The 16,065-nt window shown below is 43.7% G+C and overlaps 1 protein-coding gene across 1 annotated transcript; it reads right to left on the reverse strand.

Annotated features, from left to right (window-relative positions):
* Positions 1 to 1,203: 1,203 nt before the first annotated feature.
* Positions 1,204 to 14,190, reverse strand: Sftpd (surfactant associated protein D). The gene is made up of 8 exons (NM_009160.2): positions 14,117 to 14,190; positions 11,929 to 12,127; positions 6,285 to 6,401; positions 5,928 to 6,044; positions 5,485 to 5,601; positions 4,620 to 4,736; positions 3,469 to 3,552; positions 1,204 to 1,704 (listed from the first exon to the last, which is right to left on the reverse strand). The coding sequence occupies exons 2-8, from the start codon at positions 12,122 to 12,124 to the stop codon at positions 1,328 to 1,330; spliced, it is 1,125 nt and encodes a 374-aa protein (NP_033186.1). The 5' UTR covers positions 12,125 to 12,127; positions 14,117 to 14,190; the 3' UTR covers positions 1,204 to 1,327.
* Positions 14,191 to 16,065: the final 1,875 nt, after the last annotated feature.

The following is a 16,065-nucleotide window of genomic DNA, read 5'->3' on the forward strand; positions in this document are numbered from 1 at the left end:
ATGTGTCAAAAAATCAAATCAAATCAAAACAAAACCAGCCCAAATACACAGAATTGTTAGCTTTGAGGTCAGGACAAACATGTCTGTGACCTATTAACCCTACTATCCCAAGTCATTGTTGCCTGAGTCCTCTCCCTTCTCTGAACCTCACTTTCACATTTGAAAAAGAAAGAGTATGGGACTGGAGAAATGGCTCAGCAGTTAAGAGTACTTGTTGCTTTTGCAGAGGACCTGGGTTTGATTCTCAGCACCTATATGTCAGCTCACAACCATAATCTCAGTTCCAGAGAGTCAACAGACACACATGTAGTACACACACACACACACACACACACACACACACACACACACACACACACACGCATGCTGGCAAAACACTTATACACATGGAATAAGTATAAATAACCTTTATAAGTAGATAAGGAGTATTTGCTAGGCTATCTTTGAAACAGAAGGCATAAAATGTTCTGGAACTGTCTAGTAACAGAAGGCTTAGGTGAATATGAGCATGGCCAGCCCCTCTTCTTCTACCTCCCTGAGATTACAGATGAATTTAGAATGGTGCAGAGGTCCTTCTCAGCCCCATTGACAGGGCTTTGAAAGAATGTGATCTTAGGTGTTGCCATGACATGGAGTAGGGAAACAGATAGATTCCCTGTCAGGTCATTCTGCTGGGCTTTCAGGAAACCAGACGTTTCCAGGCTGCCATTGTTTAGTTTGAAGGCATCAAAGAAAATGTCCTGACCAGAAATGACCAGCAGATGGAATATACTGCTAGGATCCAGGAAGATCTCACCCTGGAGTGAATGAGAACTGAGAGTTAGGGCCTGTGTGATCCTGTTAGATGGTGAAGGAGAAAAGCCGAGATGTAAGAAAAAGCCATCCGGAGCGGCCAGGACACCAGAAATCTCAGGCAAGAGTGGAGAAAAGCCTAGAGGAGATCGCTCAAAAAGGGTGTCATCAGCCAGGCCAAACATAGCTGGAAGTTGGAGAAGCAGCAGGGCGAAGAAGAAGGCATTCTGTTCTTTGACAGGTCACAGAGGTGGAGCTTTATCCCCTACAAATGGTAAAACACGGCTCCTCTTTCCCCTGAGAGTTTTTCAGTATGTGAAGGCAGCTGTGCATGATACTCTGAGAAATGTATTCTGCAATAGCCCTGCCTTTGGGCTGCTTTCTGTAGAGAACCCAAGCTATACAGAGAACTCAAGCTATACACCTTTTATTAGGATGTTGGCAACATACAGGTCTGAGCCATAGTACACTGGTTAAACTCCTGGCCAAATATTGTCCTGTTTTTTTTTTTTTTTTTTTTTTTACCTCCAGTGGCTCAGAACTCACAGATAACAAGGCGCTGCTCTCCACAAGCCTTATCATTCCATTGCCCATTGGTGAAGATCTCCACACAGTTCTCTGCTCCACCATTGTTGTTGGGCTCCCCTGGAGCCCAATTAGAATAGACCAGGGGCTCTCCTGTGGGGTAAGTGAACTTGCCCTCTGTGCCCACATCTGTCATACTCAGGAAAGCAGCCTTGTTGTGGGCTGTGATGAGTTGCTGTATGGCAGCATTCTCAGTAGCAGAACGTGGGGAGGCCAGCTGTCCTCCAGCCTGTTTGCACATCTCCTGGGCATCCTCAAAAGGCTTTTCAGAGTCTGCTGTCCTGAAGATCTTGTCTCCAACACTTCGGCCATCAGGGAACAATGCAGCTGAAAGAAGATAGAAGGTGGGCTCTAGTTGTGGCAGCCCTTAGATGCCTGTGAGAAATTTGAGCTGGAGTTGGAGCCTTCTCTCAACCTTCTAATGAAGGGTATTGGGGAACCAGAAATGATGAAGCAAAGACTGTGGTCCTAGCACCACAGTAAACTCTATGAGAGAATGCCATCTTGCCTCATTCACAAGCAAGAGCCCGTAAGCTCAAAGAAGTTCAGTACAAGGCCCCAAGTTGGTAAGATTGTGGGGAGCCTTACTCACTCTGATACCAGAGCTCAATGGATCAAATGCTAGCTTTGCAAGTCTGAGGAGCTGACACACTGCATCATATACAAGCTGTCCATGGGGACAGAGGGTATGGAGACAGGTGGACCCCAGGATAGGGAGAAAGGCCCCACTAACCAGACAATATCACTAAAACAGAAAGTTTTAGTGAGAGATCTTGTCTCAAAAAAGACACGATGGAGAGCTAGAGAGATGGCTCACAGGTAAAGGTGTTTGCCTTTTGCTGCACAGCTTTGTGACCTGAGTTCAATCTTTGGAAGCTACATAAAGGTAAAAGGAGAGAACTGAATCCATAAGGTTGTTCTCTGACTTCCACATGAGCACTGTGGTACAGTTGGCCACATAGCCCATGCATATACATATACATAATTAAAAATTTAAAAATAAAGTATAAAGTGGTAAAGAAGAACATCTGATATCAACCTCTAGCTTGAACACACACACACACACACACACACACACACACACACACACACACATACACGGAGCTACCCCTAAAACAAAACTCTGACTTTTCATGATAATATTAGTTACTGTGTAGAAATGAACAACTTTTTGTAGGAAATTACTTTTGAGTGTACAGAAGACACAGTGCAGTGAGCCCATAGACAACCTGGTGGTAGAAACATAGGTTGTCAGCCAGGGTTTGCACTATGTGCTACAGTTAAGGAACAGCTAAGGAAATAGTGGGCATCTGAGGGTTGGGTCAAGTCCCAGGCTGTCCTGGACCTCCTAGCCTTGAAAGTGCTGGTCAGGGGTTTGAAGTACATTTGAGAGGTCCACGTATTCAGGGAAATAGGGGATGGGTTTAATTGTGAACCCAGAAAGGAATCAAGTTGGTTATTAAGACTCTGGCAATGACTATCTAAGAGGGCAAGACGAAGTCACTTCCTTTCCACTTCCTTGACCTTGAAGTAACAAATGACATCACAAAAAATATCATCTGTATAGCGTGCCATACATCTTTCCTTCAGTGTGCACCTATCTCTGTGGCTTTGTGCCCATGCATGAAAGTCAGCAAAAGAAACTAGATACTGGCAAAGTCTGTGTTCCAATCCTACACTGAAGCTGGTCAGAATCCAAGCTGCACCCTGGTTCACTGTTCTTTTCCTCTGAGTATCTTTAAAAGGATCCTGGGGAAGAGTCTCCATAGGTGCAGTATGGTACCAAGAGCAGCCCTGATCAGGGCCATGTAAGAGTCATGTGCTGTCCCAGGGTTGATCCTTGGTGGACTTGTGTGTCCTACATGAATATGCCCACTCGTTTATCCAAAGTACATAGGAGGACCCAATCTTGATGTATATGTGTGTCTATGACACACATACACACATGTATGTTGATAGATGCCAACTGTGTTGTTCAAGCCCCAAGTTCAGCCTTAGACTTAGTTCTTGCTCATTCTCATCCTAGACCTAGAGCAAAGCTCAACCAAATGAGCAACCCTAGCTCAATTTTATTTGTATCCAGAAACTCACCTTTCTGATAGTGGGAGAAGGCAACCTCTAGACGCTGTAGTTTTCCTTTTAAGGCCTCCATCTGCTGCCTCAGAGCAGCACTGTCTATATAGGAGGTAAATAAGGGAAATGACCATGTGGAGATCATGATACAAGCCTAAGGATAAATTGTCCCCGTGCCCCAGAAAAAGGGTAAAGGTTAAGGTGGGGAGCTTGTTACTCATAACAAACTTTACATCTGTAGGCACAGCAGGTCCCTGCTATGAATGCTTTTCTTTCTTTTCTCAAAAATCCTTTGTTTGTTGGGGGGAGTGAGTGTGTGTGTTGTACTTGTTACATGTTTATGCACATGTGGCCCAACAATTCTGTTGGTCATCTTCTTCTATCACCTTATATATTGAGGTAGAATCTCTCTGGAACCCAGAGCTTGCTGATTTGCCTAGTCTAGCTAGCCAGTTTGTTCCAGGGACCTCACCTCGGACTCTATAGAGCTGGGATTGCTGGGAGGCTGTCATGTCCACTCACCATTTGGGGATTTGTACTTTGGAACTCTGAACTCTGGGTTCATATCTGTTTGGCAAGCATTTCACCCACCCATCCATCTCCCTAGTCTGTTGTTTGCTTGTTTTCAAGACATGATCTAAAGTAGGCCAGGCTAGCATCTCACTCTGTGATCCTGCTATAACCTCCCTAGTACTAGGATGACAAGTATGATTCATGACACCCAGATTCTGTGTAGGGATTTCTTATGATCCCTAAATAAGCCCCTGAACCCCCAACTGAGCCTGAAGCAGATGGCAGATCAAACAAGAAGGTATTCTGAGTTGAGGTTCAGGAAATATAATGACAACTTGACAGTCTTGGGAAAAGAACAGAAACACATAGTACTTACATAATTCTCATCCACTGGATTGTTAGATTCACAAGGCTAGCCTATAAACCAGGAAGCCAGCTGTTGTCACCTATTTCCCATGGTAAGATGATGAAATTATCTCAATTTGCCTTCCCATATGACTTCGATAGATAGCTAAGCCAGAATATAATTGGCTTTCTTTCAAACTTATCAGCTGACCCCAAGTTCTATTGACCACCCATACTAATGAGATGCTCCTGCCTCGATGAAGAGGGCTACATCCCAGTGCAGGTCCCAGGACCTGAAGCTTCTGGCTTACCTGGAAGCCCGCTTTCACCTTTGATTCCTCTGTCTCCAGGAACACCTCTGTCCCCCTTGAGTCCTGGGGGCCCCCTGGAACCTGGAGCTCCCTGTGGACCGGCAGGTCCGGCAGGTCCTGAAATTCAAGAAGATCTGGCTTGGTTGTATGTTTATTTCTGGGGATTTTCACCTCACTGTCCATAGTTTATGTTTATCCCACAAACAGACTCTTCGCAGAACCCAGACACATGCCCACTATGTGTTTGGCTGTCCTTAGCATCTGGCAATCAACTTTATCTGAATCCTAAAAAACGATTCCCTATGGCGTAAAGCATTCCTCTCCCTATGTGTGATTAGTCCCATTGGCTCTACACTCAACCTCCTTAGAAACAGATTGCCTCCACAGCACAGGCTTTACTTAAAGGGTAAATTTTGGAAGGGATCTGTGATGGTTTGTATATTCTTGGACCAGGGAGTGGCACCATTTGGAGGTGTGGCCTTGTTGGAATTGGGTGACCTGGTTGGAGTAGGTGTGTCACTGTGGATGTGGGCTTAAGATCCTCACCCTAGTTTCCTGGAAGTCAGTTTTTCACTAGCAGCCTTTGGATGAAGACATAGAACTCTCAGCTCCTCCTGCACCATTCCTGCCTGGATGCTACCCTGCTCCCACCTAAACCTGTAAGCCAGGCCCAATTAAATGTGTGGTTTTGTTTTGTTTTGTTTTGTTTTGTTTTGTTTTGTTTTTATACATATAAATAAGACTTGCCTTGATCATGGTGTCTGTTCACAGCAGTAAAACCCTAACTAAGACAGGATCTAGGCCTTGTCAGCTCAAAGGGGGCACAATAGAACTCCATCCAGCCCTCTATCTAGTCATCACTCACCTGCTGCTCCAGCATTCCCTGGGGCTCCTTGCACACCAGGGGCACCTCTTTCTCCCTTGGGGCCTGTGGAGCCTTTTGCCCCTGTAGATCCTTGCATGCCAGGAGCACCTACTTCTCCTGAGAAAGGAACAAAAAGAAAGAAATACTGCTAAGAGTGTGTTCAGTGTGCAACATTTCTTCAGCAGTAGGTCTGTCACAGAGAACTACAGGGTTAGATAGGGAGTTGGCAATACTGTTTCTTGCTGCCTAGGGTTCCTCTGTGGAGGGTGATGGAGAAATCCTGTTGGTGTGGAGAGATGTGAGAGAGGTGTGCATGCCAAGGTCTTCATAATGTTATTACTCTGGATTCTTCCTGTCCGTCTGACCATGCCTCATATCACACTAATGGCTTCTACTGTCATTCCTCTTTTCTCCCTCCCAGACAAACCACAGCCCTCACCCACCTTTGGGCCCAGCCTCTCCTTTAGGACCTGGTTTGCCTTGAGGTCCTATGTTCCCCTGCTTCCCAGAGGGACCTTCTTTCCCAGCTGGACCAGGAATACCTGGAAGTCCTGGAGGTCCTGGCAGAAAAGGATCAGCCCAGTCAATGACAGTAAATTCCTTTGGAAGTGGGAGCCTAGAAGATGCATGTCAGAGCAGAGGTCAAAGAGACAACAGTCCACCCTGAAACAACCCATGGCCTTCTTCAGATCATCCATGTTTCCTCTTCCTGGGACAGGTTCTGTGCCTGCCACTTACACATCCTCATGATAGAAGCAACAGCTGGAGGCACCATCTGAATCCCATGACCCATTGCTCACCACTTAGTCCACGTTCTCCCTTTGGTCCAGGTTCGCCAGCAGAGCCATTCTCTCCTTTGGGTCCAACTGGACCTGTAGGGCCCTGCAACCCTGAGAGCCCCATAGGTCCTGGCAAACCTATAGAAACAAAAGAAATGGACCCAAAGTTAGTCCCGTGCTCAGGAGAGACTGATGTCTACAAGATGAGCTCCCTGACATCCCTTTAAGGTTCTGCTGAGCATGGCTTGGTCCTGTGGTAACCCACTAAATAAAAATTAGTGTCTCCACTTAGACAAAATAGACATTCTTGGCTTGGAGATGAATTCAAGTCAAGAGCTTCACAACTTTTCATGTAGTTTTCATTTCCCCTGCCCCAAGGCCTCTGTATCAGCAGAAGGCAATCTGCCAGCATTGATTGATCAGTAGCAAGAGTGTAGATTTATGTGCATGCAAGTAAGTATGTATGCACATGTGAGTGAGTGAGTGTGTGGGGAGTGAGTATCTGGAGAGCGAACTACTTCTTTTAAATAAAAAATTGCACCAGATAGATACTAACTTGTTTATTGTTATTTATCTACTTGATCATTGTTTATTTGCAAAGAGCCCCAAATGCACAAGAAATAAAAACATAAAACTAAAATGATAGTAAACTGAAGAGCTTCTGTGCAATGAAGGAAATACCCAACAGAGTAAAGAGACAGCCTACTGTGTGGGAGAAAGCACTTGTCAAACAGTAATCCGACACAGGGCTCGGATCCACAATATGTAAGGAATTTTAAAAACCAACAATGAAAAGCAAGTGATCTAATTTTAAAATGGGCAGATTATTTGAACAGACTGATCAGGAAAAGAGATAAAGGTTAGAAAGTAAATGGAAAATATGTCAGTTTCAGTTTCATTCAGTAGCTATTAAGGAAATATTAATCAAAACTAATGAAATTCTATTTTGCACTAGTTAGAATGACTTTTATAAAATATAACAAAAAGAGGCCAGGTGTGTGTGTGTGTGTGTGTGTGTGTGTGTGTGTGTGTGTGTGTGTAAAACCCCCAATAAGTACAGAAATAACAAATAGTTGTGTGGTGTAGATAAAAGGGAAGATTTATACAGGAAATGACTTAGTACAGCTGTTGTAGAAAACAGTGTTGGGATTACTAAAAAGAAAATAAAACAACCCCCAAAACTAGAACTATTATGACTGGCAATATATAGACTTGAAATGCAATCAACAAACCAAAGCAATACCTGCACACTTATGTTTATTGAAGCATCATTCACCATAGCTGAGATATGCCAACAGCCTAGGATATGCCTACCAATGGATGAATGCAAAATGTGGTATAAATCCACAGTGGGATATTATCTATGCATAATAAAAAAACCCATCACTTGTAGAAACATTGGTAGATGTGAAGAGCATCATGTTAAATGAAAACCAGACACAAAAAGACAAATGCCCCATGTTCTGTCTTTTATGGCTACTAAAACATATACCAACCTGAATGTAGAATAGTGAGTAGTCAAAACAGGTGGGAAGTGGGGGCATTGATAACAGTAGACTGGTTTGACTAGCTTGCATTGTTGCACGTGTGCTCTTTGTTTTTTGTTTTTGTTTTTCGAGACAGGGTTTCTCTGTATAGCCCTGGCTGTCCTGGAACTCACTTTGTAGACCAGGCTGGCCTCGAACTCAGAAATCCGCCTGCGTCTGCCTCCCGAGTGCTGGGATTAAAGGCGTGTGCTACCACACCCGGCGCGTGTGTGCTCTTTAAGAGATTCGTAACAAACTATGGGGCAGGAATAGCTGTCAAAGAATAGGAAGTGTAGTATGTTTTTCTCCTCACAGAACCCTACCCAACACACCATATCCTCAGAGGAAGCAGAACTAGAAGGGGTTTAGAGACTAAGTCCTATGCAGATTATTGGAGAGAGAAGAGAAGAGATGAAATTCTAGATTTGAAAACGAGAAACCAGGCCTTCCCAAGGGAAGAAGTGCAATTAGGATGGGCTGTATGTGAATTTTCTGGAAGATTCTGGACTTCCAGGTCTTTCCCATGATGAATCACAGAGAGTTACATGGCAGGGTCACATCACATATCTAACTACGCATCCTGCTGAGACAGGTAGTCCTTGATTCACCTTAAGCATCTCCTAGCCTGAGGTTTCACTACAGTGACCCACAGATCTAATCCTTGCCTCCAAGAGTGTCTCTTCTTAGGCTCCAATTGCCCCTTTCAACAAATTCTGGGGACTGGCAGGTTTCAAAATCCTCCAAAGAGATGATCAAAAGTGACTAGTGGTTTCTTTGCCCAAGGTCCAACCAAAGAGCAGGAAATATAAAGGAATGAGACCAGTCCCTAGACCACTGTGGGAAAAAAGCACCCAACATTCAATCCCCAGCTCCTTCTGGGATCAAGAGAGAAACGGGGATCTCAGAGAGGGAGCTGCTACATCAAGTCCCATTGCTCTTGTGGCTGCTTCTGGATGGTTCTCAAGCTCCAGCCCATTTACATAGGAGGCCACTTTGTGTCTTACCTTAGACCTACCTTCTCTTACACTTTAACCCATTCAGCCTACTATGTGTCATTGGCTTCCTTCTAGCCAACCAAAATGGAAACTGGGACAAGAAACATAGTATTTTTTTCCATATGGAGTCTGCTTGTTTTAATTCAAAGCATTACTGAGCTACCAGACAACAGGAAAGGACAGAGACAGAGCCTTGGAGCAAAGCAGCAGGTGTTTTAAGACAAAGGCATTCTCCAGAGCTCCCTGGAACTAAACCACCAACCAAAGAAAAAACATGGTGGGACTCATGGCTCTAGCTGCATATGTAGCAGAGGATGGCCTAATCAGTCATCAATAGGCGGAGAGGCCTTTGGTCCTGTGAAGGTTATATGTGTGAAGACATAGGGGAATGCCAGGACCAGGAAGTGGGAGTGGGTGGGTAGGTGAGCAGGGAGAGGGGGGAAGGGATAGGGGATTTTCAGAGAGGAAACTAGAAAAGGGGATAACATTTGAAACGTAATTAAAGAAAATATCTAATTAAAAACATATAAAAAAGAAATTTGAGTTCTGAAAAAAAATAGAAAAAAGAAAAAAAAAAAAAAAAAAAAAGAAAAGACAAAGGCATTCAAAGAGGCAAGAGGTCCTGAGCTTCATGGCTGTACCTGTGTGGAGCCATGGCTGTGGCTATCAGAACTCTGAGACTTTTCTTAGTCAAGCAACAAGTATTCTACATCAACACAGATATCTGACCCAGAGGTCAATAAATGAATATAAATTACTTAGAAGGGGATTGCTAGAGATAGAGAAGTTATTTATAGTTTTTTAATGATGCTATTTATTGAAATAATAATCTTTCAATTTATTTTATAGCATTGTCATTCAACTTTCTCCTCAAGATCAAGATCTTTAAGATGAGACCTACTTATTAGATCCTAGTCTTATGCACAGAATTTAAGCATTTGGATACTGTCTGTACTCAATGGAACCTAAGTACTTGAAGAAGCCTATTTCTCAAATGTCTTGTGAGATTTTCATGACTTATACAGCTTTAATGGTAGCTGCTCTTTTTGTTCAACAAAGACCTTCCTTGGAGCTTTATATTGAGAACAACTGTTGATAAATTATATTTGACCTGACTTTTTCATATAAGTACAGGAGCACATTTTTGGCTCCTATGCCCTCACTCTACCTTTTAGGACTTATTGTATTTTAAGTGTGTTTGGTGTGCATGTGTGTGTGTGTATGTGTTTGTGTGTGTGTGTGTAGGTACCTATAGAGTTCAGAGCAAGGAGAGTGTCAGTTTCCGTGGAGCTGGAGTTATAGGTAGTTATTGTAAGTCATCCAAAATGAATGGTGTATAAGAAATAAACTTGGGACTGACAAGATGGCTCAGTGGTTAAGAGCTCTTCCAGAGGCCCTGAGTTCAATTTACAGCAACCACATGGTGGCTTACAACCATTTGTAATGGGATCTGACGCCCTCTTCTGGTGTGTCTGAAGATAGCTACAGTGTATTTATAGGTGTAAAAAAATTAAACACACACACACACAAACAGACAGAAATAAACTCAGATTTTCTGCAAGAGATGTGCCCCCTCTTAAACACTGATACATTTCTCCTGCTGGAGAGCCTCAGTGTTATGAACAGTGAGGAAAATCAGTTTGGACAATTGAGGTTCATGAAAAAAATAGGAAGTCACTATTGCAAAAGGAATGACACCGACAGACGGGTGCCCTTATTTGAAATTTGAGGATGGCAATTGAGATGCTTTGTAAAACCCAGTGTAATATCTCTTAGGAAGACCACCATACTTCAGTAAATTCCAAGATGTCAATTAGTGTTACATGTTACATTTCCAAGGCTGCCCTCTTGTTTTACCTGTATGAACAGTGAAGCCCCTGTCTCTGGTAATGTAAATACTTATGTTAGGTGACCCACTAATTACTACTTGTTCCACAGGAGGCATCGAAAGCAGTATGGTATTGGCCCAATGGTAGCATCACAGTGATAGTATCCACAGGAGCAGACGGATTCCTTTGCTTTCTTGACATGTACAGTGGGGCAAAGGAGGTATATGTTGGAGTATCACACATAGGGAGGAAATTTGGGTGAGCTCTTGCCAAAAGACAGAGAACCTGACTTCCAGTTCTGGCTCTTATAGTCACCATCCAATTTCTGAAGGCTTGCTGAATTGGAAACGTAGTATTTGATCCCATGGAAGCTTCAGCTCAGGGGTAGTGTGTCCCTTCACTTGTGTTGCTTCTTTATTGAGTTCCCCACTCTTGCCCATGAGACTCTGCAGGGTCAGTATTTTGGGGGCTAAATCCTTTGCTTATTAGTCCTACTGGTAAACTAGAGAATACACTAACTTGGTCAGCAGGAACACTGAACTTTGCCCAGAAGACTCAATATAAAATAAAGTCTTTGGCTCCATCATTTGTCAAAGATTATTTGGTAAATATTATTCTCACTTAGAGACACACAAGGTGAGAATTTGTAATACTTAGTAGGTGTCTCAGTCACAGAGAGGTAGCTAACAGTCAAGATCTGTTTAATGTAGAAGCCTTTGTTCTTTCAACTTTACCATCCCCTACTTTACCTGTTAAAGAAGACTGGTATGTTCCTTGTGGCTTTTGAAAGGATTAAATTAATTTCCAAGTGAATACCTGAACACAAAGCTGTACAAAGAAACACAAATTCCAATCTTCCCTTGTAATGTCTTAAGTGGGTTCTGCCAATAAAATCTGTTTATAAGTCTATGGAGCCTCATTTTTCCCACCACATTTGCAGTGTAGATAAAATATTAAAAACTAATTATCATTCCCTATAGGCACCACTTAATCAAAAGGAACAATTGCTAACTGCTGGAACAGGATAATATCAGTAGTTTATCCATTCTCAGAACAGGAAGAACCCAAGGATCCCAGGGGAGGAGTCAGGTCAGCTGGATTATGGGAGGAAACACATGGTGGGCCAAAACACGCTCCCCCCCCCCCCCCACAAAAAAACCCCAAAAAACAAAAAAAAAATGTGTTTGGCAGGAAACATGGACACCAGGGGGAAACTCAATCCCTAGGAGAAAGAAGCTCATATCCAAGTTGATCCCTAATCACCTGGGGGATCGATCAGTTTAGTTCACATTCCAACCCCCTATTCCCAGCTTACCTGGATCACCCTTCTCACCCCGTGGACCTTCTCTCCCATCCCGTCCATCACGACCAGGCAGGCCATTCTCTGTTGGGCTACACATGACTAGGGTGCAGGTGTTGGGTACTGATCTCTGCGAGAGGCTCTTCATTTCTGCTCCCAGATTTCCCAGGGGCTGTACAAGCAAGACAAGCATGGAGAGAAAGGGCAGCATGTCCTGCAGGGGTGAGAAAGAGAAAAGAGGCAATGATGGTTCTAGGATGAGGTTCTAGGTAGTGGCTACTAAGTCCAGAGAAGAGAAACCTTCATCCCCCACATCGTTCCCCATGATGAACACCCAGAGCAATAAGACAGTAAGACTCCAAAAGCAGTTTATGGAGGTAGGTACATGGTCTGGCCTTTGAGGGAGTGAGTAGCCTGACTAGCACTCTAACACGGGTTGACTGTAGTGTTCCTCTCTGGTGCCCCATGAGAACAGTGGCTGAGTCTAGTGTCCATCACTGAGGACTGTCTCATCCCTGGTCCTCCTTCTATGTTCTAGGATAGCAGGCTTAACTCATTTGAGGCTGAGTCTGCATTCTCTCCCTGGCTTCTGGGATTAGCACCGACATTGAATACTACTGATCCAGAGATGAACCTGGCTCTGAGCACTTCTAGATGCTTGTACTGAGTTCAGGCTGGAGTACGGCCACATGCTTGCCCGGCTGTTTGGCATTCCTAGACCAGGCAGAGTTCATACGGAAAGTACTAGAGAGAATGCAAATAAAGAGCTTGAGAGATATTAAGTTGGCAGTTGAAGAGAGTCAGAGATACCTAGAAGTCTACAATCTGAGAGGGCACAAGGGAAAAGTTTTGTTGCGGGAGCGGGAACATTCCAGATGGGCTTATGTAGATTGGAGGTTGGTTTGAGGAGGAACCAAGAGAAAACATTTAGCAGAGTATCCATCCAGTCACTGTCTGAGAGGGACATAGTCCGGCTGAGACCTCGTGCAGGATGTCAGACTTTGGTAACTCCCTACACAGGGTATCAAGGTCTTAACTTCTCATGACCAGCATTTTCCAATAGTGACACAAGGCTGATAACTATACACGTCTGGGATATGGGATACAGGGGGCCAAGACCTGAATTATTATAACATCTTTCCTCTCAAGGAAGGAAAGAGCCCATAGGCAGCACGGTGGCTGAGGACAAAGCAAAAGAGGCTTCTATAACGAGGAAGAGTTTCAGCACAGCTGGGGGTGGATTGCATGTTTGTCAGGTTTCCTGACCTGCTGTTTCTCCACCTGGTGATTCTGGGTTAAAGCTTTGTGCTTCTTATTTACAATTGCCTCATGTGTCTTGGAACTTCCTAGAAATACCTTAGTGAGCTCACAAGCTACTTCTTTACCATTGTTTTAGCAGAGGTTCTGTCGTCAGTACTAAAGGGCAGGCCCAAGTCAGAGCAAGGCCACTGTTCCTTAGCCAGTAGCCACCTTAACTTTGGGGCCCCATGCCTCATTCTGTGGAAGAATCAAGAAAAAAGGCCTTCTGATCTACCATCTGTTCACCTTAGCATTAATGAAGCCTGCAGAGATCAGATCTACAGGCTTCCAGATCTGAGACAGACTAATTAGCTGGGGCAGTGGATGGAGTGTGCAGAGAGATACAGCCCACAGTGTGTGTGGCACTCCGTGCTTTCAGAGTAAAAGTTCATTGAGAACAGAAGCTGTTTGTAATGTTGGCTCGCAAATCAGAGGCCGTGAGCTGTTAAGTTTATTGTTTAATAAAGAGTTTAGGCTAAGAGAGAACTCATTTTGTCCTTGTTTCTATGCTTTCGGCACTAGCCTGAGATTAAAACCCCAGCCTAGGGAAGGCTAGGGAGTTCTTCCCCTATTATTTTTCTTATGAAATTGAGATTCAACCACAATTCACCTGAATTCTCCATACAATCTGTGTAGGTCTATAGAATCATCACATAACATGCATCAACACGACTCCATCTCAGAAACCAAATCTTTCTCTGAGTCAAGGAAGGTGACACAGGGACTGGATTCTTTTCCCTCACTGTGTCCCTCACCTCCACCCCTCAAATCCCTTGTCCCCGATCCAGAACCTAGAACCAGAATCCTATTCCCCTTTCTCAAAATCAGTGGGATAAACAGCCCAGATGGACAAAGCCATCTCCACGGGAGGTAGAGAAATAAAATGAGAAGCAGAGGCACTCACAGATTGCTTCCTTGTTGGCCCCAGGAGGTCCAGGTAAATGCACCTCTGTTTGTCAGGCTCGGCTATTTATGCCTGCCCTGTAAGTGGAGCTACCCAGCATTGGTCTTCTGAGAAAAGTCACACACACACACACACACACACACACACACACACACACACAATTTTTTCCTGTTGACTCACCTACTCTTACTCCACCTACACTCTGGAAAACTGCCTTCAATATACCTGACACTATGTGCACCTGCTCCCTTAGCTATGCATGGTCAGGCAGTGAGCTCTACAACCTTTCTACAGCTCCAGGAGTGAGGAAGCATTCCCAATGCCCGAGTATTTGAGATGTCCAAGAATCTGAGGTCCAGAGCCCATCATTTTGCACAGTAGCCTACAACGCTTGAAGAAAAAAAAAAAAGAAAAAGAAAACCCTCACATTTGCATATCTCCAAAGGTAGAATCCATTGCTTTGTCCACTTCCTTTTTCATCTGAAAAGCATTGCAGAGATATTGAGAAAGAGCTGGGAGCTGCTTGGCATAGCAAGGAGGGGTGGGGCAGATAAGGAGGCTACAAAGGCAGCAACCTGTGAGGATTGTAGTACTAATACTGCTCTAAAATACAAAGAGCTCATCACTTATTATCCATGGAATGGACTTCCCTTAGCATGTGGCATGTTGGCCCTTGTTCTTCCATCTTCCTAGCAATAATTTGACTTGTATCTTGCCCTGGTCATTAAAGAGACACCTTGAACTCTTGATGGATCAAAACCCATCAGGCAGCTCTTAATTTCCAGAGTTTATTGGGAAGTTGTCTATCTTTCCACCATTGTTACAATCTTTGTTTCTAGATTCCTGTGACTTGAGGTTTTTTTTTCCTTCCCAAATTGCCCCCCACCCATTGTGTTTATGCTCACCCATTCAAGCTCCATATATCTCAAGGTCAAGGTGACTTTACCTCCTTTTCCTAGAATTAAGACAATATTTCCCTTCCGAAGCAAGTTTCATTCTGATGAAAGACAATTTAGATACTTATTTCTCTAAGTGAAAACAAGAGATTACAACATAAATAGCTAAAGGGAACATAACACACATACTCATAGGGCCAGCAGGGACAGACATACCAGCCTCTCTGGGAGGGAAGATGAGTCAATACAGTTGACAGGGAAGACAATGATGACCATATTCATAGCACTAAGGCTGTCATTAGTCCTCTGAAGTGCCTAATCATAGAAATGGATGGCTGTGTGAACCAACTAACCCAACCTTTCCCACAGTTATTCCAGACAAGGTCGATGGCCCTACACTCCATATTGATCTGGAGGTGATTCTATGCAATGTGTGCACACTGTAACAAACCAATATGTCTTTCCCTTCATATATAAGTGCAGAGACTCAGGCCCAGGAAGCTATTGAACACTTTCAGAGAATGGTGTTGCCCTCCCCTTATGAGATGGCGTCTTGGTCTGGGCTTGTATTTTCTCTGAGACCCTGGTCAGAGGTTTCATTTTTTTTACCTGTTAACTAATTTGTTCTTTTCTCCAGTTTGTTGGCATATGTGTTGTATAGCACACTCACTTATGTATCCCAGCAGTAGATATTATCTATGGGTGCACAATGGTTCCATGTCAGAAAATTAAAATTTAAGTCAAGAAAAATAAAAGTTGACAAATTGACATCTGAGCCCTTGACAGAATGTATCAAGAGGAGCAAAAAGTAATTTTATGTGTGTATGTGTGTGTGCACGCACGCGCGTGTGTGATTCTTTTGCCAGAGTCGTATAAACTCAGTATAATTACAACAAAATTTCATGTTGAGGAACAATGCAAAACAGTGCATCATTCAGGTCCAAGGCATGAGCTGTACCAAGTAAAAGCATGCTAAGGAAACATAACAACTAAATTGAATGTGAGATATGGACAGAACCCTAGACCAGAAACAGCATGAGAGTGGAAACTTGC

The sequence above is a fragment of the Mus musculus genome, chromosome 14 (genome assembly GCF_000001635.26).
Source record: "Mus musculus strain C57BL/6J chromosome 14, GRCm38.p6 C57BL/6J".
In the NCBI taxonomy this organism is placed as follows: Eukaryota; Metazoa; Chordata; class Mammalia; order Rodentia; family Muridae; genus Mus; species Mus musculus.